At 38.7% G+C, this 25,419-nt stretch overlaps 1 protein-coding gene across 1 annotated transcript in view; it reads left to right on the top strand.

Moving 5' to 3' along the window:
• Positions 1–15,521: 15,521 nt before the first annotated feature.
• The window catches only part of doc2a (double C2-like domains, alpha), a 57,043-nt gene continuing 47,145 nt past the window's right edge, over positions 15,522–25,419 (top strand). Inside the window, exons 1-2 of the mRNA XM_067570506.1 lie at positions 15,522–15,846; positions 18,940–19,019. Coding sequence (XP_067426607.1) covers positions 15,522–15,846; positions 18,940–19,019 — 405 coding nt within the window. The remainder of the gene's footprint in view (positions 15,847–18,939; positions 19,020–25,419) is intronic.

Here is a 25,419-nt window from a genome sequence, read left to right as displayed (position 1 = left end):
ACACAAAATAAAACACTTAATATATTGTGAGCAATGACATGACCATTATAACAGTAACATGAGCAGCTGGTCCCAGTGCTGTGTTAGAAAAAGGATCTAATAATCAGGACGGGGCTCAAAATTTAGGGATAAACGTCTAAATGATCAACCTTAATGATGTCACTGACCAAACAGTTTTTTGTCAGAGAAAAATGTGCTTTGGCAATACTACTGTTTTTGTTTTAATCGATTCTGTGAAAATATCTGAGCTCGATGATAACATTTTTTTAAAATTCGGCTTTCTTAAATAAAGTACAGTAGATGTTGTGATCCTTTCAAGTTATACAGTAGTAGCAAAGAGGAAACCCTGACTTCTCTAGCAAAATTGTGTTGTATAATTTGAATGAATTCGCCTGTTTAATTATGCAGATTAGTATCTTAAGGCTGGGTTAACAAAGGAAGAGAAAGAGAAGAAGCAGTGAGAGTGAGAGAAGCAAACTAATGCAAATGAAATTAGACCTGAATGGTTATTGTCTCATTCCTTAAGGGCCAGAAGGGTTAATAACACTCAATCTGCATAATACATGACCGTCTCAATGGCAGCAAATCTCTCAATGGCAGAGACTGGAGGAGACAAGGAGGATAGTTAACATTTTCAATTATCTGACTCATTATCATCAATAATTAACTACCCTGACACGTGTTTGTTACTCAGAACCATTTAAGAAGTCGTCCTTGGAAACTGTTTGGAAAAGGACAGACATTTTCAAAAAATACTTGACAGGTGATTGGATGAACCATCTGTCTATCACCGTCTTACCTTGCGGGGCAGCTGGACTCGCGAGATCAGAAGATCACAAGAATCCTCATAAGACACTAATTGGTCCAAACTACTGGTGGTTTGGACACAAGCTCATAACTTGAAGCCTGACAAGATGCATTTGTGTGATCTCGTGATCTTGGGAATCCAGCCGCCTCGCAAGGTAAATAATTAACAGGATTGAAAGTGTTTGGTTGGGCATGAGAAATACCTTCAGTCAATCAATGAATGAAAGAGCTGGAGGTAAACCAAGATGAGACCATTTTAGTTCATTACTGCGTCATTTTTTCACCAGGATTTCAATTAAATTATTTATCATTTTCACTCATATAACACTGTCCGCTTCATGATAGACAGTTCAAACAAAAAAGGATCAAAATTGAGGCAGCAACATTTTTCTTTCCTGTGGTGCCTACATTACCCACAATGCAACTTGACTCCATTCACTTGACTGTACAGATGCTGGTGTGTTATGCTAGCAGCAGCTAATGTAGCCTGAAGCTGCTAGCCTCACTACTTTTTTAATAACGTAACTTTTTTTTAATGCTAACATTACTTGTTTAATGCTACCATTGCTTTTTCAATGCAAAAAAATTTTTTTGATGCTAATATAACTTTTTTAATGCTAGCATTACTTGTTTAATGCTGATAGCACTTTTTAAAAATGCTAACATACTGCACATTACAATGTCATTTATAATGTAATAATAACACAAAGACTAACACTCTAAAACCAAAACCAGAAAACACTCAGATTAACTGACATTTAAGACGCTATAGAAGATATATGAAGACATGTATTGCTTAGTTATGGAATTGTTTACTTAATTCAGAAGATGGTAGTTTGACAAGACATATTTATCTGGGATAAACACATTATTGGTTCTTAGTCAAAAGTGTGTGTGTACATTATTCTGCGACTCTGGGTTTAATGAGGCTTTTTCTTATTAATGAAAAGCTCAATGTTTGTTCAGTGAGTGTGTGTTGATATATGGACTAAACCAAAACTGCATATAATTACGTTGATAATAACTGAATATGCTACTGAGCAATTATGTTATATATAATTTGTCAAAAAAGCATAGATCTCTGTGTACCCAGCTGAGATCTGGTATTTTACCACTGACTGTGGAAACTGGATGGTTTAATTAATCTAAAAGAGAAAAAGCGGATCTGTCCAATGTGCTGTCTAAATGATCCAGAAAATGAGTTCCATTATGTTTTCTACTCTCCTTTGTGATTGGGAACTGCACAATGCTTTGTTTAGTCAGATAACAATAAATATTGATTTTGTAAATATGGATGATGCACAAACACTTAATTGGCTGTTCACATAAACATAAATTAGCCAGTTACTTGGAGAAAGCTTCCGTTCTTTTCTGTTTACAGTTTATTTGGGATTTTTCTTTTCTTTTCTCACATGCTTCTGTATATGTTTTGTATATGTGTTACCTGAAGATGCATGTTTTATAGAATAGTGGTGTCTTGTAATCCCATGTGGGATTGTTTGGCATGACACAGAAATAAAAATAAAAACTAAAAACAATAATAGAACCAACACATATTTGACGGTTTTACTTAAAAAATGAATAAACTACTACATCACTAATCTGAATTCGAGTTAGTCAGTTAACTAAGTTAATGTTAACCACAGGTTTAAACATACCATGTAGTAGAGACGCATCACTTACGTCACATCCTGCCCATTAGAGGGTGATTGATGCTCAACCAAAAGATTTTAAATTGCAACCAAAGGCTACGGCAAACAAAGTCTTCTGCACCGAGCAGGAAGCTTGTAAGAGTGCAACCAAAAACTGATCAACTGCACTCAAAGGGAAAAATGTTTTGTGATGGTTTTTGATTTGAAATGGAAATTTCAATTAATTTATGTTTGTCTGCAAAACAATTGATAACCGTTTTGGTCTCAATTGATTTGTAACTGATTTCAAAACACAATATTTTTTTACTTAAATGCCAAAGGTTTGCTCTCAAGTATTTTATATTTGACTGCTCTTTTGAAACACAAAATAACCCCTGTAATGCATATTTGTACCGCATCTAACCAGCATTTTAACCACAACCCTGTGGTTTGTTTTATTATTATTCCCAGTAAATATCCTTCTGGTCTCACAGGAACAGATACGGCTGTTTCTGGCTGTTCTCAGGTTTAGTTTGGTTTGGTTTGGTTGGACTCCGCTTTCAGCTGGTGGAAAATTAAAAAAGGGAATTGTTCCATCTGGGCTTTACAAAACAAGACTAGTAATATTTTTTTTTCATTGAACTAGCCTGCAGGGGTTTCGTATCACAGTATGTTACACTGAAGATCAGAGATTGGAGAGCGAGAGAGGAGAGGTATGGATGAAAAATGGAAGAAAAAAAAAATCATCTCAGGGTTCCCTCGTCCATTTGGCATGCATGGACGGGCAGCGAGAGGAGAGTGTGTGGGTGGATGAGATGCAGAGAGGAGGATGAGGAGGGTTTTTTTAACGAGGGGTTCCTTCGCCCCAGGGACACCTATCTGTCTGACCACAGGAGAGAAGAAGAGCAGCAACAAAAGGTTGTGGTGGTGACAGAGGAGGAAGAGGAGGATGAAAAAGAATAAGAATAAGAAGAAGGGGGGGGGGGGGGATGGATGAAGGCCACACACAAGGGCCAGATCATCTACACCCTTTCCTGGTGGGGAGGAGGACATAACTGCGATGTGTGATTGTATATGTGTGTTGGATGCACACGTGTATCATTAACCACCATTAACCACAAATTATACAGTGAGAAAGAGAAAGACAGATGCTGCTTTTGGCACATTATTTTGCTCCGGTCTCCCCTCTGCAATCTGCAGCCTCGGGAAATAAAGAGAGAGGAGGAGGGGGGGAGAAAGAGAGGGAGAGGGAGAGAGTTAATCTAATACATGTGTAGTGTGATTAAAGGAAGAGCTTCATCGCTGTTGACATTTCAGATGAATGTGAGGCTCCGAGAAAGGATATTAAACACAGAAGAAGAAGAGGAATTGCACTGAAAACCAAAGGAAGATAAAGGGTTAAAAGCCAAATCTATCACAGGGAGATCTCTCTCTCTCTCTCTCTCTCTCTCTCTCTCTCTCTCTCTCTCCTCCCTCCTCTTCCTCCCCCCTTTACCTCTCGACCACTCGGCTGCTCAGCTCGCTACCTCCCTCACCACCTGTTAGTGCGGACTCCTCATGCACTGATATCCACTTGTTTGTGTAGGAATCTCCTCACTCACACAAACAAAGGTAAGAAAAATCATCATTTTTTTTTACTGTTTTACTGCAGATTTGTTTTCTTGTTCTTTGGGATTATTCACTTCTCAAAGGATTTTGCATTTTTAAAAACAAACAAAAAAAATCTCTGCCTCCTCTGTTCATCATTTTCTTTCCAAATTTGGCTTCTAGTGGTGCAAAGTAGAGCTGCAACAGTTAGTTGATTAATTGATTTGAGTTGATCAACAGAAAATGAATCGGCAAATATTTTTTTTACATTTTTGCCCCCCATGTTTTTTTTTTTAAAGGAAAAATGCCAAATATTTGCTGGTTGCAGCTTCTCAAATGTGATGATTTGAAGCTTTTTTGTGTCATACATGGCAGCAAACTGTATGTTTGGATTTGGGACTGTTGATCAGACAACATCACCCTAGGCTCTAAGAAATTATAACAGGCACTTTTTACTATTTTCTGATGTTTTATAGACAAAACGATGAATTGATTAATTGATCATCGTCAGATATAGTCGCAGCCATATCATACAAATCAGTGCTGAAAAAGTACATTTACTCAAATACTGTGCACAGTCTTACTTGTTGTTTAGATTTAATATTTCATGAAGCATTTAATGGTACAACCCAGAAAACAAACAAACAATGGATTTATAGATTTAGTTCCTTATTATGAAAAATGGACAGATAGATAGAACTCGAGGAAAAAAAAGGGAAAAAAAGGAATTTTACTTGCAATTTAACTATAAAACCCTTTTTTAATATATTATTGAATTATTATTACAAATGCATGTAACATGTAAGTTGAATTTCTGTAGCTGTTTAGGTGGTGTTACTCTTAGCGTTTAACCGTCTTTTGGGTAAATTACTGTTTTTTAATATCTTCAGGCCCCTGGTGGTCCATATTGGTACTGCAGGGAGCCCATTCAAGATTTTTAATCATTATCATGAAAATTATCATTATAAAATGACAAAAAAACACAAAAAATAATTTACTTCTTGGCAAGAACCTCGTAAAAATACCTTATCAATTAATGCAATTTGCAAAGAGGAAATCAGGTGGCATTACAGAGTCTACTACATGCATAAACATTATTTGGCTATTACTAATTCATTTTCTTTGGGCAGAGGGGAACACCCGGGCAAGGTTGGTGTTAAACCAATGCCTGCCAAAAATGTTTCTCTGCTTCTCTCTGGGGTTTGAGAACCTCCAGTCAAAGGCACAAAAACACCAGATTAAAATTCAACAGCTCAACAGCTGCATGCAGATGAAGATGGACACAGACCTGATGTTACTGGTTGTTTCCAGGAAGTTGCGTTGGCAGAGAAAAAGATGAGAAGTGGTGAAGGTGTTTTCTGAGGAAAAAAATGTATTGTTGGAAACACGTTTATTCAACAGGTTACATGAATCAGGACTTTTTTTTGTATTTATTCTGTTTTGAATGTATGTCACATACAAAAAATAATCAAAAAAGAAAAAAACAAAATAAATAACAGGCTTTGAATATGCACGTGTATGTACACACACATTATATAAGTAAAATTACGACAATTGAGACAAACAATAACAATAGATTATGCTTAGTAGATGAAGAGTAAAAGTTGTTATATTTGTGTCTACACAAGAGAAGTAATCGATAAAAAATGTTCAATAACCCAAGAAGGAAACGTCGTTGTTAGCTTATAGTGCAGAATTAGCTGTTAGCTTCAGAGATCTGGTCAGAGTGCCGGATTCTGTGAAGGTGGTGGATGATTTTACACTGAAACTGCAGGAAGAAATGCTTGTTTTAATGTCAGACAGCTCACTCTATTGTGTGTTTAAGGCTGTTTAATGAAGACTCTGATCAATACTTTGGTGACTAGTTTGACATGTTTCAGTGTTTCTGTAGAAACTGATGGCTTCAGGTGGAAAATGCATCATTACGTTTATAATTTTTCAGCGAAAAGCAAACAAATAAGTGATCAGATTTCTTGTCATGATCCAGTGTGGCTGATCAATAATCATACTATCATATGTTGCTCTATTGTTTTTATGCTAATGTTACTTTATTGTTTTAACGCTAATGTTACTTTATTGTTTTCATGCTAATGTTATGTTATTATTTTATGCTAACTTTCTTGTTTTCATGCTAACGTTACATTATTGTTTTCATGCCAACATTATGTTATTGTTTTCATAGTAATGTTACTTGTGTGAGGGGAGATTGTTCGGTACCCTTAGTTAATTTTTCACTAGCTGTAAAGTTAACTTTGTGTAGTCTGGTTGAGCATTATCGCTGCTACTAGCTGCTGTTTACGGGAATATATGTTGTATGTTAGCTAGCCGGAGCTGACAGACATCTGTCAGTGGTGGTGTGGTAAAGTTTTGAAAATGCAAGGTTGAGTGTTACATAGAAATTCACCTTTAAACAGTAATTTCATGGTTTTCAGCAAGTTGCTTTCTTTCTAAATGCTGAAAAAGTCCATATATAAGCTATCAGGATGTTGTGTTGACGTGTTTTCTGTCATCCTTCTGTGCTGCATCTTTGATTTTAATAAGCTATAGATGGGAAATTTGTCTACAGACTGCACAGATTCTCTGTATTTTCTCTCTGCTGTTCTATTTACCTCTACCTGACATTTTGTTCACCATTGCGCACCATTTTGTTTAATAAAAGCTTGGTCTGGTAGCAAACCTGTTAGCTTTTTAGCTTGGTTGCTAACAGAAAAATAAGTTCACACAGCTCATTTAAAGACGTATTTGTAGCCTCGACTCCTGTCTCATAACTGTCTGTCAACCATTATTGATCTTTTGTGGAATAGTTTTTACTCTGATAGGAGGTTAAATGAAACAGGATGTTAGCCATACAGCTAATAAGCGACAATAGCTTCCATCAGTACCATTTTGGTCTCTCCATCCCCTGAAAGGTCAGCACTGTCAAGACACAATGGAAATTGACAAAATTGACTTTGACGTGAAACTTTGCGTGGATTTACTTCGCCTCTGCAAGTGTTTGGATCGGACTGAACTGAATTCCATTGCAAAATTTTCATTTTCCGTTTTTAAATCCCAGTGTGTCCAGGTCTGAACTCTTGAAACACATTTTGTTGAAATATGAACATATAAACTCTAAATGATGCTTTTAAAGTTTGATTAAGTCTTTTAGATTGATCATCAGTAGAGGAATGCTGAAAGGATTGTTCAAGTAATAATTGATAAGTATTGGCATGATATGAGATGCTGGTATCAGTTCTGAGTGCATCCTTGCCTCATCTGTCATTGTAATAAAGTACAATCACTCAAGTACTGTACTTGAGTTCAATTTTGAGGTACTTGTATTTTACTTGAGTATTTCCATGTGATGCTACTTTCTACATTTCAGAGGGAAATATTGTACTTTCTACTCCACTACATTTATTTGACAGCTTTAGTTACTTTTCAGATGAAGATTTGACACAATGGATAATATAACAAGCTTTTAAAATACAACACATTGTTAAAGATGAAACCAGTGGTTTCCAACCTTTTTGGCTTTTGACGTCTTACAAAAAGCAGTGTGTAGTCGGGGTCACATTTCACATGTCTATGAGTTGTTAACAGCTCCACCAAATAGTGATTTTTCCCTCTAAACTTCTCACATGCTTTCATTTCAATAAATGTTCAAATGATCCAATATTTCAGCAAAAATCAAAGATTAGAGAAAAAGTCCAAAAACTGAAAACAGATTTGTGTATCAGAACTTTGTTTTTTCTTCTTTCCTCTCCCATTAATCATCTCACCACCCCTCAGATTTATCTGCTGACCCTTTGGAGGGGCCCGACCCCTAGGTTGGGAACCACTGGACTAAACTAGCTAACTGTATATAAAGTAGTGTAAACTAGCTCCACCTCCAGCAGCTACAACAGTAACATGCTGCTCTAACACTGATGCTTCACTATTAATAATCTAATGATGTCATATATAATAATATATCAGTCAGAGGGACCAAACCACTACTTTTACTGCAATACTTTAACTACATCAAGCTCATAATACTTATGTACTTTTACTGCAATACTTTAACTACATCAAGCTCATAATACTTATGTACTTTTACTGCAATACTTTAACTACATCAAGCTCATAATACTTATGTACTTTTACTGAAATAGGAATTTTCATGCAGGACTTTTACTTGTAATGGAGTATTTTTACATTGCTTTATTGGTTCTTTTACTTAAGTAAAGGATGTGAATACTGCTTGTCCTTCTCACACCTGTCTCTCAGTGATCAGGTCAGTATTCAAAGTGACGGCACTTGCTGACCACTAAGTCACCTCTCCACAGTCACACATCAGGCGAGGGAGAGACTGTTAATGCAGAGAGCAACATGAAGCCGCCGACATATCTACACACAGAAAGGACAAAAACAAGCAACACAGAGGGCCAGAGAGCTCTGCAAGAAAAGAAAGCATCTGCAGACACCAGGACAAGAATAAAGAAAGTGGGAGTGACTGGCAGGTGAGATAGGACAGCATTTCATGTGTCTTCATTAGCATACTCTACTGCGCTTTCCCTCAGCTTAAACTCTCCACTGCTGAGTCTCACCAGTAATCCCACTGTGACTGAATATCAGTCACTGGACGTGCACCAGATTTCACTTTCATGTAGGAGAATGTTTCCGCTGATAAACACTGCTCCTCCCTGAATTAAACATGACTACAGCGGAGAGCCAGTCGTCTGAAACAGCCCACAAATAAATTAATACATGCAGAAAATTGCTGTGCGATAAAAAACAAAAGAATTAATGTTGACAGCATGATCTATGATTAGTATAAATCATATCTCCAAAGTGTGATGTAATGAGTAAATATTGTTATTTAATGTATCATAATTACAGAAAACATTGAATGAATGATGATGATGAATGACACAGAGTTTCTTGTGACACAGAGTTTTGTAATATAATTACATAATGACAATTGTAGTAATTAATTATGACTAGTCTCATAATTATGACTTAATAATTCAAAATGAGTATCTTATATTATGAATTTTGGATCGTTATCAAAATTGACTCATTATTACTCAGAAATGATAAGTTATTAAAGATGAACTTATTCATACATCTTGAATGTTGTTGCGCTGTTCATGGTGAAAAGGAGATCTCATAGTAAACCATCACCTTGGATAACAAGCTCTGTGCGTAAACTCAAGAGATCATGTAGAACAGCTGAGAGAAAACGGTGGAAATCTGGACCAGACCGGCACATACGGGCACTTCGCAAAACGTCATGACTGTGCTGCTTTTGATGGGGATAGAAAACCTGCAGATGCTGCAGATGTTAATGCGGTTTGACGTGTGTTTAGCTGAGAATTTTGACAAGTTTTTATGCGTTCACTTCGTGTTAAACAAACCTTTTTGTTATAGACATGTCTAGTAATTATTTTGCTACCTTGCCTGAACCTGAGCATTGATGATACCTTAATAAATCAACTTTGATTGGTCTGCTGTGATTCCCCTTCAGCCTCCCTCCGTACAAGTAGATCAATGACCCGACTCAGTGGCTGGACATTGCTAATCCGAACATCTATACATATTTTTTAAAGTTAAGTACTAAGTCTTAACTAGTAAAGACTAGTTATGTTTATTCTGTAAGCTATAAAAGAGTGACATTACCAGCTATGAAGTGTTTCATACAATGATTAAATAACTTCTTTAAACTTTTCTTATAAACTTTACGTCACTTTAATTATAACTTTAAGTGATGTGTTGAAGGGATAAAAAATAAGTGGATTTCTTATTAGCCGATAATGTTGAACAGCGGGTTCCAAATATCAAACGTGTCGCCTGATTTTCTACATAAAACCCCACAGCTTCCTTCATGTTAACTCGTAGGAGACAGTCATCATGAAAGAAGCACATAAATCAGATGTTAAAAGACCTTAAGACATTAAAACAGTGGGAGAAAGTGATGTGAGATGAAATATAGTTCACACATCGACAGAGATCCTTGGTGTGTAACTGTTTCCTCTTTACAGCGCTCTGCAGTAAATCCATAACGAGGCTTTATATCTAAAATAAAAAGCGGGAACAGAATGAGATGTTGATCATATGTTCATATTTCTGTAGTTTTTTATTTTTTATTTTCTTGGATCTTGAGATGTAGATTTATCACTTGTCACATCTTCTTTTGCATGACTTTATTCTCCTACCGTATGCAGCAGTGGCAGCAGATCACAGAACAATCATATGGATCTTAACCGTCATTGTAACAGTTTTTGATGGTGATGAGCTTGGAGAAGTTGTTGGTTTTATACTCTGCATGAAGTTGGTAATAACCTAAATGAATAAATCAACCTTTTAAGGAGGAATGTGCTGTGTTTTGCTGGATTCTGGATCCTCAGAAAGGCTGTGGCGAGCAGTAGGAGGAGGAGAGCTGATTCATGAATGTTTTCACCATGCTACTGCAAGATGAAATGAACAAAATAAATTCACACGTCCTCATATTGTATTCTCGTGATGGAGCAGTTCACTGTGAGCCATTAATACAGATGCAAAGAGGCTTTAAACCACTGAAGATGGTGCAGGCATGTGGCTGCAGGTGCTGCGGAGAAAATAAAATACAATCAATACACAAACACATGTCAAGAATTTATAATACTATGAGGCATGATTTTACAACTCTAATCTTATATGAATGAACTTTTGCACATATTTGATTGGCCAACGCAGTGCGGCGCCAGGTGACATCGTACTGTGATGCGGCAAAAGTTGAGCCAGGTTGAACATTTTTGCCAGATGACCCTTTGGTCTTCTGCTGGAGACTTCTGCAAACGTTAATGTCTTACATCATAATTATGAGCCAATAAATTAAGATTCTTCCCTTCCAAAACAGCATGTTTGTTTATCTCATGTGAGGCACATTTTCCAGCATGTTGTGTGTGATATATTGACATTTTACCTGTGAACTGTAGGAAACAACTTTAACCTGTAATATAATATGTAAAACACAATTTAATAAATTCACATATTGTTTATTACAATCAGCACTTTACAGGTGATGATCATTTTCCAGGTTTATGTGTTTTTTAGCTATTTCCTAGGAGAAAATATGAATTCCACATGTCCACAGATTTAGCGTTGCACTACAAAGGTGTGAAGTAGGAGGAGATATTTTGGATGTTCCTGGTTCCTGCAGTAAAAGTCTCATTCATTTTTCTCATAGATGATGTTAGTGACTCACAGTTCTCTTTCTCCTCTACAGTTTGGATCAATGTGAAACTCTCCTGCTTGAATCATCAGAACAAAAGATGAACGACTGTGGCAGAAAATATCTGGTTCTTTGATAAAAAAAAGTCGAAGCTTGTGTACATAAAAACATCAGGGTAGAAGTGAACTATGACTCCAAAATTCTGCTAACGCTGCGTTCACACTACGTTGGATGGATGAGAAGGATCGGAAAGATTCCCATGTCAGGACTGATGAGTGTTCACGTCTTCTGACAACTCAGGAAGGTTGTATGATAACTGAGTCTGTCATATGAGGGTCTAAAATACTGTGCATTGAGAAAATTACATCTTATCCACCTAAAATTGGGTTTAATTACGTTGACTTTAGTTGATGTGAGGCGTCCATGTTTGTTTGGTTTTCAGGCACCTTTCCCAGTTTCCCGTGCATAATTATGACTTGGACATTGACATGAATGCATTTTCAAGTTGGAAACTCGTAATTACGATAACTTCGATATGACATGAAGGCATCATAACGTTGAGTGGAAGCTAATGATTTTGGTGTTGTTGTACCGTGTAAATCAGTAAACTTTTTTAATTTCTGGGTCACTTTTGAGAGAAATCAGCAACGCCATATTTGCTGAATTCAAAATGCTTTGTTGTTGTGGTTGTAAACAAAATGTGGCGCCGTAACCATGACAACAAAGCATTTTGAATTCATTACCTCTTACTGGCTTCTTCTCCATAGCAACAGCTGCTGAGGCTCATGGGTATTGTAGTATTTTGTAGATGTCCACCCTGCTAAAATGACAGACACAACGTGATTTATCAGAAACGACTGGTGGTCACAATATAAAACAAACAAAACACTGGCACTCACGGATCGATCTTCTTAATAAGATGCACACAACACTCAGTTTAAGACTTGGAGCTGCGCGCACCACTACTTTTTACTGGTCATAATATAAACCAGTAGGATGATTATATAATCCAGGAGTCTCGTGTTTCTACCTTAAGTAATATTCCTTTAAAGAAAAATTTGAAACAGGAATACAGAATGGGAAAAAACACTTGTTTATAGTTGGCTTTTTTTTTCAGCAATGGCCATTTTGTAATTACCTTGCGATATAGTAGTTTTCATCGTTAATGGCTGTCCACCATTCCTGCCCTGGTTTCAGATTGTCTACCTATAAGGTGAATGTATTTGGCTCCTCTGTAAACACGACAAAGTAGACGCTCAAAGTTTTTCTGCAGAATTAAAACAGTAGTTACAACCAGTGGCCACAGGTGGCGCCAAATCAACCAGGACGTTACCGTAGAAGAAACAATTCTTTGACAGCACATTTTAAATCACAGGAGAAGTACTGGATGAAGTTGTTGTTCTGCCTCCTTTTAACAAAGATTCTGCTGACAGACGTCACGTTTTGGCCTTGTGAGGCATCATATAAGTGGATGATTGTCAGACAACACAAGAGGCACGAACCCTCAGCCTGTTACTGAGTTTCACAGATGGACCTCTTCACTTTGACCACAAAAGACAATCAGGCGCTCCTCTCTCATGAGACGATACATCCAATCTGTCCACTGTTTCATCTGTCGGGAGAATGCACAAGACTCCCGGCGGATCAGATTCTTAGCTTTCATGTTGCTCGCCTCTTTGAACACTGAGCTTTCTGAATGAAGCAGTGCAAGTTTTTAGATTGTTGTGTCTTTAATTTTGCCTTTGTTTCACCCAGACTACTAATTACTAATTACAGACTACTAATGACTACAGTGCACTCACAAGACCTGGTCACACTGGCAGGGGCAAAGTCACTCTCAGTGTTTTTTTGAAATGCAAAGAGCTTTTCCCCTCCTTTAGTTACTCTTTATTGAATGAAATGATATTTTGTATAAGACCACAGTCTGATCTGTCAGTGAGTAATGTGTTGGTTGTGGCTCGTAGTGATGAACCTACAGAGAATTATCAGTGAGGCTCCTCTCGGCTTTATGGAGCTTTATAGTGAGTTTCAGCTCATTGTTTATCTGTCCGGCTGCAACTTTACTGTTCTTCAACTCACTCTCAGCGCTCTCATAGTGTCGTTTTGAGCTGCAGCAGGCAGCTGTTTACAGAGAAAAAACTGTAAAAAGTCACTGTACACTACATGCTCAGCACCAAACGGCAAACAGACACAGCTGTAGACTAGCTGGTGAACATAGTGGAGCATTTAGCAGCTAAAGAGCCAGATATTTCCCTCAGGAGTTGGTAGAGAAAACAGAGCTAAAAGAGAGTGAATATTGGACTTACATTCACCAGGTGGACAGAAACACGACTCCACATGAATGATAATGTTGCTCCGTAACTGCTGGATGTGGAAATAAACAACTGTTTGCTAATAAGTTCAACATATCAATTTAAAAGCTAATGATGTGTCAGTGTTGTGTTCACTACTTGTTTCTGATGAAAATATTTGGACAAAAAATCAGTAATTGCAGGTTTAAATATTAATGTCAGCTGTCAGTAAATATAGGTATTTAGGTATTTATACAGTACCGGTCAAAAGTTAAAATAAAGAAAAAAACCCTTGAATGAGTAGGTTTGTTCAAATTGGTGCATAAAGATGTAAAAAGGATTTGAGTGAGATGGATAGAATGAAGACGCTCCCTGTAAATCCAGAACTTACCAGAGAATCATTACATTTGTAAGTAGTAATCCAGCGGTAGTTGTCTGTACGTCCACGGCTACACTGCAATAAGGAAGCATTAATAGCTAATTCTGCATACTTTTAATGGCGCCAGTGAGCCACAAACAGAGAGAAAAATTTGGCCTAACCCTCCAGACCAGTCTAAGATATCTTTGTGATACAGGTCAGTGAAGTGTGAGACAGACCTGTCTGCTAGAAGAAGCCTCCTTGCAGGGTGAAACAGGCAGGAATATTTTTCCCTGCAGAGGTTCAGTGATGTTTAACTGTTCTGTCTGGAGGCCTCTGAAGCTCATGAAACAAGCAGTGTGTGTAGGAATCTGGAAACCTCATTATGGAGCTGTGTTTGCACCCTTGGGTAGTTCTGGTCCTGTATATGCTAATTGTTCTTTCTTGTTAAATCTATACAGTTCCTTTACAGTGGTGGTTCTCCCCCAGGGGTCCTTGACAGGGTTCCAGGGGGTCCCCAGAAAAAAGGGGAATCATTTATTTTTTACTATAATTCCATCCATAAGTAACACAATGTTTGACTATTTAGGTCATGGGTTTCATACACTTTCTGTAATAAAACATCTAAAAGCAAAGATCCTATCAGATGGGAGTCCCTGGTCTAATTTGTGTCAGTTTAGGAGTCCTTGAAGTGAAAAAGTTTGAGATCGCTGCTTTACAGCACAGCGGTTGTTAAACTGGCTGGTGAGTTTTTTTCTGTACACTTGCTTCATTTTCCTTCAGCATCACGCTGCGACACACAGACTCTCTCTCTGCTTTCTCAAATCCCTGCATACCCATTCTCCCTGTTTTTCATACACATTCAATTTTCTTCCTTTCTTTTCATGTGTCAGACGCTCACACATACACTCCTCATTAAACACCTGCTGTCAGATACCTGCAGTGGGCCGTGGGGGCTGCTGTTGGGGCTAAATTGTGTCAGATGTGCTACAGACAAAATGAAAATAGGCAAGGCTGTGAGGAATCAAATGGTCGCAGTTTTCCCACAGTGACTATTGCAGAGAGTGGAAATGTTAAACTGTCAGGTCCACACAAACTTTGAGGGCGTGAGGTGTGATGTGTCCGTCAGTTTGGCTTCGAGCAAACTGTCAACAAATCTCATGTTTGGATCCAAACCAACAATGAACTGATCTACTAACAAGTGTTGTGTGTGTATCAAAGCCTGATATATCTTATTCCTCTGTGCCGTAAACCTCTGCTCATGTCCAAAAACTACTAAAAACTTTTAATTAAAAACAGTTTGTTTGCTTCTTGGGTCATTGAGTCTGGTTGGGTCCTGTTGTGTCGCTGCAAGTCTCAGGTCTGTGAAACAGGTTTTTCTGATACCTGAGTGAAATGGACTCTGTCACTTCTGATCCTACACAGGCTTTATATTTATTGAAGGAACTTAATGACTTGTTTAGGACTCAAACCAGAACATTTAGGACTTTGGACTTGATGGTCTTGACTTGTGGCTCTTAGGACCTTTGGATCTTGTCTTGGGACTTGTTGGTTTGGCTCTCAGATGAAATTCATTGAATTGTTGACAAGGAGAAAAACATAAACATAGAGAAAAATACAGAATTTAGTTTAAGACAAACTAAACTAAGTGTCTTTGTGCTGTTTCAGACTCTATGACGGTGCGGAGAGGAAAGAAGCTCAGCATCTCCATCCAGGAACACATGGCCATTGACGTCTGCCCCGGCCCCATCAGACCCATCCGACAGATCTCTGCCTACTTCCCCCGCCTGTCCCCCACCTCCCCCATCCCCGTCTCCCCCACCCCCGCCGTCTCCCCGTTGTCCCTCAGCCCCGGCTCCGTGGCATCCGGTGTGGGCGGGACTCGCCTGCTGTCGCCTCTGCTGCCCCACGGCCGGGCGGGCGGGGGCGGGTCGCTGTCGCTGACCAGCAGCGTGGACACGTCGGTGGAGATCAACAGCTCGGACAGTGACGACTGCAGTGAGCCTCGCTGTTGGCATGTGTCTGTGTGTGTGTTACTGTGTATCTGTACACATCTGCAGAAACATCAAAGATAGACTGTAGCTGCAGGACTCGCCTGTTTGCATGACTCAGCACGCTATTTCAAGTCTAGTAACTAAGTTGCAGTTGTGATCAATAGTTGTTGATCAATATAAAACTGTCCTAACAGTGTTGAACCAATCAGCAGCTACCATACCTTGAGGCTGAAGTATCTTAAAGTGCCACTGACAGCTGCTAGATGCTCCAACTGACTCCCAATCAAAAAGCTTCAACTTCTCCAAAGGAAATACTGAGTCAATCATTGCTTTTAACGAGTCATTATGGTCTCAATCTCTAAATTCAGGCCCTCTAATAAGTGTGCTGGTGGTCATTTTAGAAATTATGCTGTTAATAAGAGTTCATAAGTCCATCTTTATATACAGGCTGTGTGTTGAACACTAAGCGTGACTTCAAGATGGAACGCAAAGTGAAGTTTCACCTTATTTGAAGAGATTTGATGGTGGCTTGAGTGTTGGCTACATGTTAGCTGTAGTTTTTTGCTAGCTAGCAACCAGTCCTCCAAATTAAACAACATAATATGTGGTTGGTCCATGAAGTCAGGAACAACACATACAAGTGTTTTCTGATCTGACGCCCCTTTCAGCAGTAATCAGCAGGATGACATCACTGGTCTGTGCTTTCCAAAACTGTTATACATCACCGAGTGTGTTTACATGCACACTAGTATCCTGGATTTGAGTCTTATATTCTGGATATGATGCTAACATGGAACAAGAGAAATCTAGTTATTCATCTCCCTGTATACATGATTCAGTATCCAGGTTTCTGATCATCTGTTGCCTTTCTCCTTTCTCTACCAACAAACTGTGTTCAAAAACCTGGATCAGGTGTTTACACGCAACAGTATCCTAAGGTGGATGCTAAGGTGGTTGCTAAGGTGTTTCCATGCGTTGTCCACTCTCATATTTCAGATCTAATTCTAATTTGTTTTATGTAGCCTGCGGAGCCAGAGGAGGCTTCCTGAAGCTGACCAATCAGAACAGAGTGGGCTTATCAGGAGGCGGGGCCTTAAAGAGACAGGAGCTAAAACGGCCTGTTTCAGACAGAGGCTGAACTGAGGGGCTGCATAAAGGACCAGTAGAAGATAAATAAGGAGTTTTTAACTGGAAATCATGTAAAGATATTCCAGATATTCCCAGAATATAAATGTAGAGCTGGAGATTGGCAGAATGTGTCCTCTTTAAGGTCAGGAAAACACTAGTTTGGAGCCACTTTACAGTGAAGTAGGGGACATCTTGTGATTCTTACATGAAGGAGAAGATTTTAACTTGTGATTTAGCTATTTTTGTGCAAAAAACATACCAGACATTATTATCATAATTGTCATTATTAATCAAAGCAGAGTCTTTAATGATGTTGTAGATGCTGCCAGTAGATATACTATTACATATTCAGATATTTTGACAGAAAACAAAAGGAACATCACTGAACATTCAACACAAACGTTCAGTTTCAACATTTTTGCCACTTACCAGACACCTTAATTAATATATTTTTTTATTATGATGACAGAAACATAATTTGGAAGCATTACATTTCCTGCAATATGTATTTGCTGTTGCGATTTGGTAGAATATAATTCATGGAGACAGGGCTGAACTCAGCCAGAGAAGGTAGGAGCTACTTTTAGTCTGAGTATGTTTTGAACCAAAGTGAGGATGCAGAGATGCTGCAGTGACTCCGCTGTGATCAATAACCACCAACACAAGAGTCTAATTTCTCTCAGCAGCCACAACACAAACGGTCATTCCCCCACCTGTCTACCTCTAGAGTTCAGCCCAGAAAAACATCTGATAAATGATTCATGACTTTATGTTAAAATAACATTTATAATGCAGTGCACAGACCTCCTGAAACACATCTGAGTGTTTTAGTGAGAATCCCTCCACAGCTCGAGTGGATTACACACATTTAAAGTGTTTGATGAGGCAGCAGACTGCAGCTGAAACATGATGAATGCTGCAGAGACGCCTTGAATGTGTTTGAATTGGCTCTCGGGTTATAAGGCATCACTCTCCAGAAGAAGAATGAGATGTGAAGGGGAGTGGAAAAGACATGGTCTCCTAACAGGGAAGAAATCACTCCTTTGTGCTCTCTGCCTGCTCTGTAGTGACAACATGAAAATGAATTGTGGTAAATGACGCAGGCTGAATGTCACTCCCCTCTGACTAAAGCAAAGACCAATTAGGGTTTTTTGCCAATTTTATTTCCTCATCAACATGTGTATATTTGTTTTGCAGTCACTGTTTGATGATTTCCTTTTGTTTTTTTAATAACGAGGCTTCAGATTCATCAGAGGAGGGAAAGCCTGAAGGAGGAGCGCAGCGTCAGAGTTTGACGGTCTGTCTCACATAACTAAAACTCCAGGCTTTGATCAAACATAAAAGACCTTTCAGTGACAAAGAATATGTTTTATCTGAGGTTCTCCTTTGTGTAGAGATGATTCCTCTTCAGATTTCATCACTGTGGGGCAGCATTATCGTGCAGTGACGTCTGCAGGGTGCTGAAGTGCTGCCTTTGTTTGAAGTAAACCATGAATGATACCACATGTACTGTATAAACAGTTTGTTGGTATTTATACCTGATATAATGTATGTTAATCCCTGTGAATCATACTGTATAATCTTATATAACTGCACTGGAGGAAAAGCAGCTTGTGTTTGGTGTGTGTTCCTTGTATGAACATCTTTCTACCTTTTCAAGCGGTATGTTTGCATGCTTGTAACCAGCCCTGAGAAATGTGCTTTTAAGAGGATTTTGCGTGTTGACATGTGATGAGTTCTGTTCAGATTCATGTGACAGGTGCTGCTCCACTAAATGAGATTTCCGTCCTCTGAATGCATGGTGTGCTGCAGATATCTCTCTGTTCTCTTGCATGCTTTCAATTTATTCTGACACGTTTTGAACAATGTCGTTTTTTCTGTCCACTGACGCGACGGTTATAAATCATGGTTTTTTATGAGTTATGATAATTGTCTCTCTCCTCTCTGTCTTCATGTGTTATTTCCTCAGCTGCTCTGGGAACGCTGGAGTTTGAGTTGAGATATGAGCGGAGCTCCAGTGAGCTGCACTGCACTGTGCTCCGGGCAAAGGTAAGAATGCCTGCAGGCGCTGAGAGCTTGATTTTTCAAGTTAAACCAACAGTCAGGAGCCCAAATGAACATTAAAGCTGTTTTTCTTGCTTTAATCATTCCTCCTGTTCATACTGACCATTAGAAGATCCCTTCATAATGACCTTACAACGGAAGTGATGGGGGACAAAATCCACAGTCCTCCTTCTGTGTAAAAATGTATTTAAAAGTTTATCTGAAGCTAATATGAAGCTTCAGCGTCCAAATGAGTCAAATCAAGTAGATATCTTTCAACGTTACAGTCTTTTTAGTGCCAAAGTTCCTCTTTTTGTTATTATACTTCCACCTGCAGCTCAACAGGGAAACACTGTCCGAGGAAACACAAAGAGGGAATTTGATGCTAAAAAGACTGTAAATGTCAAAATATAAAAGATAACATATTAATGTAGAAATCACAATTCCTATTTCAATAAACTGATAATCCAACAAAGATAACTTAAATGATAAGGCTGGTGATTTTATATATTTCTCTTCATGTCAACAAATCTCATGTTTGGATCCAAACCAACAATGAACTGATCTACTAACAAATATTGTGTGCGTATCCAAAGCTTGATATATCTTATTCCTCCGTCGTTGTCCAGAAACTATTAAAAACACGTCAGTGAGTCACACCGCTGCACTGGGTGACATGTTAGTTTGTTTAGAGACGACTCCAAAGGATGACAACAGGTTACTTCCTGCAGTCTGACAGCTACATTACACCGCATGGCCAAAAGTATGTGGACTAGAGCTGCCACAGTTACAGCTCTGCATGTGAAATAGGAATATAGAGAAATAAATTGTGTTATACAAAGTTAAACCCTGTTTACGCAGGACTAGAATCACCTGCATATTTCCACCTAAGAGCATAAATGAATCAGTGGAATTTTATTTAGTTTGCAGTGGAAAATATTTAAAAAAATCTATCATTTTAGTCCAAATTCATTTTTGTGCTATTCTGACTCATGCCATTTCAGTCCACTGAACAGATTATCCTGTGATTTGGTCGGTAAATTTCACATTTATCCCTGAGGTTCCCACATCAGTGCACGAAGCATAATATAAATAAATTTAAATCACATGATGGCAGCCAAATATCGCTGTCAGCAGGTGTGTTCTCTGAACTGCTGAGTCAGTCGGGTCGTCCATCCCGCTGACCCGCTCACTCTGAGTCCCGGAGCAGATGTTAAACGCTGGGAGGTGAGATAAGAGCTGCAGGACAGCAGGTGTTGAGATGAGTTTCGGAGGAGACCTCCTGGATGACGGCAGATACCTGCACACACACTCAGCTCTGTAATGGATAGATTAGGTGTCTGGTGACTGGCAGATTTATGACGGCGCTGCCTGTTGTCTCTTTATAGTTCCTCAGTTGTGGCTCAGTTAGATAGGGCTCCTGTGTGACAGCTCGCCCTGAGTTACAGTACAAACGACTGTACATCTTTCTCCTCGTACTGTTGCTCATCATGGTGGAGATCCTGAGGCCACTTTAACCGAGCCAGGTGGGTCTCAGGTGAGGAACCTGATGAAAGACAACACAGTGGCCCTCCAGGTTAGCAGGCTGGGCTCGGCGCTGAGTGTGCTGGTACAGATGAATCGGGGTTGGAAATAGAACATTTGTCATCATTGTGATGATTGATGATTGAAATCAGAAGCTAGTAAGTAATTCCTGCTGGGTTTAATCTAGATTTGGTGTTAGTATCACATCATGAGCGGAGCCTTAATTTAGTTCCAGGAACTAATTCCAAAAGAAAGCAGAGAACAGCAGAACCTTTCACAGCGGATATTCAGCACAGTCCTGCAGAGGAAAAAGTCTAAATGAGGAACCTAGAATTTCAGAAACTTTGAAGACTTTTAGTTTTTCTGGGAATAAGTGGTGGGCTGGCTCTGGACGTCAAATGAAGGAACTGAAGAAGCCAAGAAGGCAGAAATGTTTCGACTGGAGGTGAAGATTACACCGAAATGGACAAAAAGTGACGAGATGAGCCGACATGAACTTAACTTGTACGAATCAACGCAGCGAGCTGACTGCAGCTTTAAGTCCTGCAGACAGTGAAAAAAAGATAGTTTGTGCAAACTGTGTGTTTCTGAGGACAGCGATGTGCAGTTGGAATACTTTTCAGGGAAAAATCATGTTTACTGGTAATTCAGTACAATCTGGCATCAGGTTAATTAATGAATTGTTTGTTTTTTGCAGTTAAATCTGCTAATATTGTAGATGCAAAGTAAGGGTCTCTGGCACGGTGCACGGAGAAGGGAAAGAAGTCTAGAGAAAGATGAGAACTCCAGCAACACTTGTAGTATGAAGAACAACTTTATTAGTTGACCAACGCGTTTCTGCTTGTGGCCTTCATCAGGGTCATCATAAAACACATTACAAACAACATTTAAATAAAGTAAGTTCGGTATGAAAAAAGGTAAAAAAAAGTTTAAAAAAAAAAATCATCATATACATCCAGACACATATCTGCCAATGGGGCATCTACAAAGATGGGTTGAATATATGGTCATGTGACTTCAGGCCAATTGTTGTCCAAGAAGGGACATGGGTGACGCCATATTTGGTCCATTAACTAGAAAGGTGCAACTAGTGGTACTTGGGTTTTTGTTAATCCAAAAATGTGCCTATTAGATATGGCATACATTAGAAACACTTTGATTAGGATAATAATAATAATAGTAGTAGTAATAGTAAAGATAAAAAGCTTTATAAAGTGCTGTGTATAGAGAGAGCAGAAAGATACATAATACAACAATATAAATTGATAAAAAAAATAATAAAAAATAATACATCACCCTGACCCTGATGAAGGCCACAAGCCGAAACGCGTCGGTCAACTAATAAAGTTGTTCTTCATACTACAAGCGTTGCTGGAGTTCTCATCTCTCTAAATCTGCTAATATTCACAAGAAAATGACTTTATACTGGGAACACAGAGCGCTGCACACATTAGCTCCTTTAGCTAAATTGTGCTAACAGGGCAGGTATCATAATCAAGTCACATTAAACTTAGTGAAATATTGCGACAATAGTCCGAGTCTCAGTGAGTCTCAGAGCTAACTGTCAATCACAGCTGTCAATCAACAGCCACACAGCAAACATCAAAGCTACTATAAGTCTTCAAATCTTATTAACGGAGCAATAATTTCTAAAATGACCACCAGAGCACTTATTAGAGGACCTGAATTAAGAGATTGAGGCCATAATGACTCAATGACTGACTCAGTGTTTCTGGAGAGAAGTTGAGGCTTTGTGAATGGGAGCCAGTTGGAGCAGCTAGCGGCCGTCAGACTCAAGACGTTGAAGCTGCTGATTGGTTGTCGTAGATCAGAAGTGCCGTTCACATATTGATTGACCGCTGTGAGCTCCCACCCCTGACTTTAGCCTCCTCTGATTGGTTAGAAGTGTGAAACTTGCTTAAAAACTGGATTTTGGTGCATTTTTTTCTCATGAATTCTTACACCTAGTTAAAAAAAACAAAACATCAGACATATGCATCACATGATTGTGTATTATTGTGAGAGAATTATCATAATTATTAATAAGGGACACTGTGTCATTTTATTCCACATCATGACATAAGTCATACTGAGAGCATCATGACAGAAATTTAATGAGACGTTTTCTGTCTCTCACTGCAGCTGGATTTGTGTTTTTTGGAGTTCATAAGTTTTAATAACAGCAGACATACAGAGTGTGAATGTCACAAAGAGAAACAACATGAGAGAAAAGCACACTGATAGGAACAGAACTGAGCTTTAAATTGCTTCATTATCTCTGAGATGGGAGATAATGTGAGCACCTGCTGCCTCTCAGCTTTTCCTCCAGTGTTTTCTTTGTTCGACTACTTGAATGTCGATGATTTCCCTCCTGGCTGCAGACAGAGACGCTGTTTCAAAACCTGAACAAGTGGATTAACTCAGCGCCATCTGCTGTGAAGGAACTTTCTCTGTGAGGATGAAGGACAGATTAGATTCGTTAATATACAAACGGCATTGTATCTGCTGCTGTTACTGAACATATGAAGTGGATGAAAGGCATATTACTGCAGATTTTAAAGATGAACATGTGGCAGAAAGATTAGAAAGTAGGTTTAAGGCGACAGTCTGTCTCCACATATCTGGTGAAATTTTCCGATGATACTTCTGTCTCAAGGCTCGGAGTCTGACCATGGTTGTGCCCTCCCTGACCTGAAAACTTCCTAGACCTTAATGTGTCGAAAACAAAAGAACTTCTTGTTGATTTTAGGAGGAATTGTGGAAAACCAAAATTAAGTACTATCCATGGTGACAATGTTGAGATTGTTGACACATATAAGTATAACACTGAGAGTATTGTGAAGCGTGGCCAACAAAGGATCCACCCATTAGTCTTTTATTGAAAGTATTTTAATGTTTTCTTTTATTTGTTGGTTTGGGGGTCTCTGTCAAGGACAAGAACTGCCTCTACAATATTGTGAAGGTCTGTTCTAAGATAACTGGTATCCGGCAAAGAGACTTGCGTTCTCTGTGGGAGAGGCAGGTGGTCAAAAAAGCACGGGGGAATAGTTTCCCAACCCGACCACATCCTGTCCGACTTAATTTTAATGCCCTCAGGCCGTCGTTTTTACAGCGCCACTTGTGAAGAAACATCGTCTCTCAAAATCTTTCATTCCTTCTGCCATCAGGCTGTTAAATCTTGCTAGCAGTATGTGGAATGAATAATATTTCCATACTCATGGAGTTTTATAGTCTTAACTAATCATTCTGGGGCTTGTTATTGCTGGGACAAGGATTTAACTTATTTATTATGGATCTATTTATTGTTCTTTATTTACATGTCTGTGAGTACCTGTGTACTGACTGTCTCTGGCATAGATCTGTCTGTTATTTGTTTGTTTGTTTTTTGTTTCTTATGCATGGTCTGGGTACACTGCCAAACTGAATTGTCCTTTCAGGATAAATAAAGTTGTCTGAGTCTGAGTCACATATGACCAAACATCTCAAACTACTGGAACAAGAGGTGTAAAAGTGAGACTGTTATGTTCATTACTCACAGGAATTCTGAGATTCAGTGCTGATTATATTAACATTATATGCAGGTCAACAAGTAATGGAAGCTTTTTTTACGTCCACTTACAGCTCATATTCGTCTATGACAAAGAAATTCTCATTTGTGAAACAGTTTGTTGATCATACAGACTCTTCTAGCGAGTTAATAAATGCGACAAACACTTGAAGGCAAAATAAAACTTGGACACATTATTAATAGTGAGCTGCGGCCAGCATACATATGTGCAGGCAGAATGCAATTTAAATACACATTATATTATAAATGTGTATCTGTCCTCCGTCACATGTGAGATTACATTTTTAGACCAGCCACATCTAGAAGGTCACAGCACAGTTTTTCTGTTCGCTCAGCCTCATTATAAACCCCCGAGGGGGCAGAAAAAAATCGCCTCTCTGCCGTCACTGCAAATGTCAAAGCTGTTACGAGAAATTTAGGAGCAATTTTTCATGATAATCTGCAAACTGCTCATGAGGTCAAAAAGATTCAGATTGTTTCATTTGATCCCATCGATTTCAATGAAAAATCATCAACCCTGCGGTCTGTTTTAGTCTTTGTACTACAGTGTTTATATCAGTGAAGAAGACCTGTGAGACAGGAAAAACTCAGGAATCATAAGATCATAAATGGAGTGAGCTCATAGAAGTTTGATTACATAAATAGGCGATTAATCAGAAAACATATATAACACATAGAAAAGTTAATGATACAGTGATGTGAAAAAGTGTTTGCCCCCTTCCTGATTTCTTATTTTTTTGCATGTTTGTCACACTTAAATGTTTCAGATCAAAAACAAATTTCAAACAAATTTAAAAATTAGTCAAAGATAACACAAGTAAACACAAATGCAGTTTTTAAATGGAGGTTTTTATTATTAAGGGAGAAAAAAGTGTTTGCCCCCCCCTGTTAAAACATAACTTAACTGTGGTTTATCACACCTGAGTTAAATTTCTCTAGCCACACCCAGGCCTGATTACTGCCACACCTGTTCTCAATCAAGAAACCACTTAAATAGGACCTGCCTGACAAAGTGGACCAAAAGATCCTCAAAAGCTAAACATCATGCCCTGATCCCAAAGAAATTCAGGAACAAATGAGAAAGAAAGTAATTGAGATCTATCAGTCTGGAAAAGGTTATAAAGCCATTTCTAAAGCTTTGGGACTCCAGCGAACCACAGTGAGAGCCATTATCCACAAATGGTGAAAACATGGAACAGTGGTGAACCTTCCCAGGAGTGGCCGGCCGACCGAAATTACCCCAAGAGGTTACAAAAGACCCCACGACAACATCCAAAGAACTACTTGCCTCAGTTAAGGTCAGTGTTCATGACT

This window comes from Thunnus thynnus, chromosome 17, assembly GCF_963924715.1.
Source record: "Thunnus thynnus chromosome 17, fThuThy2.1, whole genome shotgun sequence".
In the NCBI taxonomy this organism is placed as follows: domain Eukaryota; kingdom Metazoa; phylum Chordata; class Actinopteri; order Scombriformes; family Scombridae; genus Thunnus; species Thunnus thynnus.
This window is presented reverse-complemented; position numbering and strand designations above follow the sequence as displayed.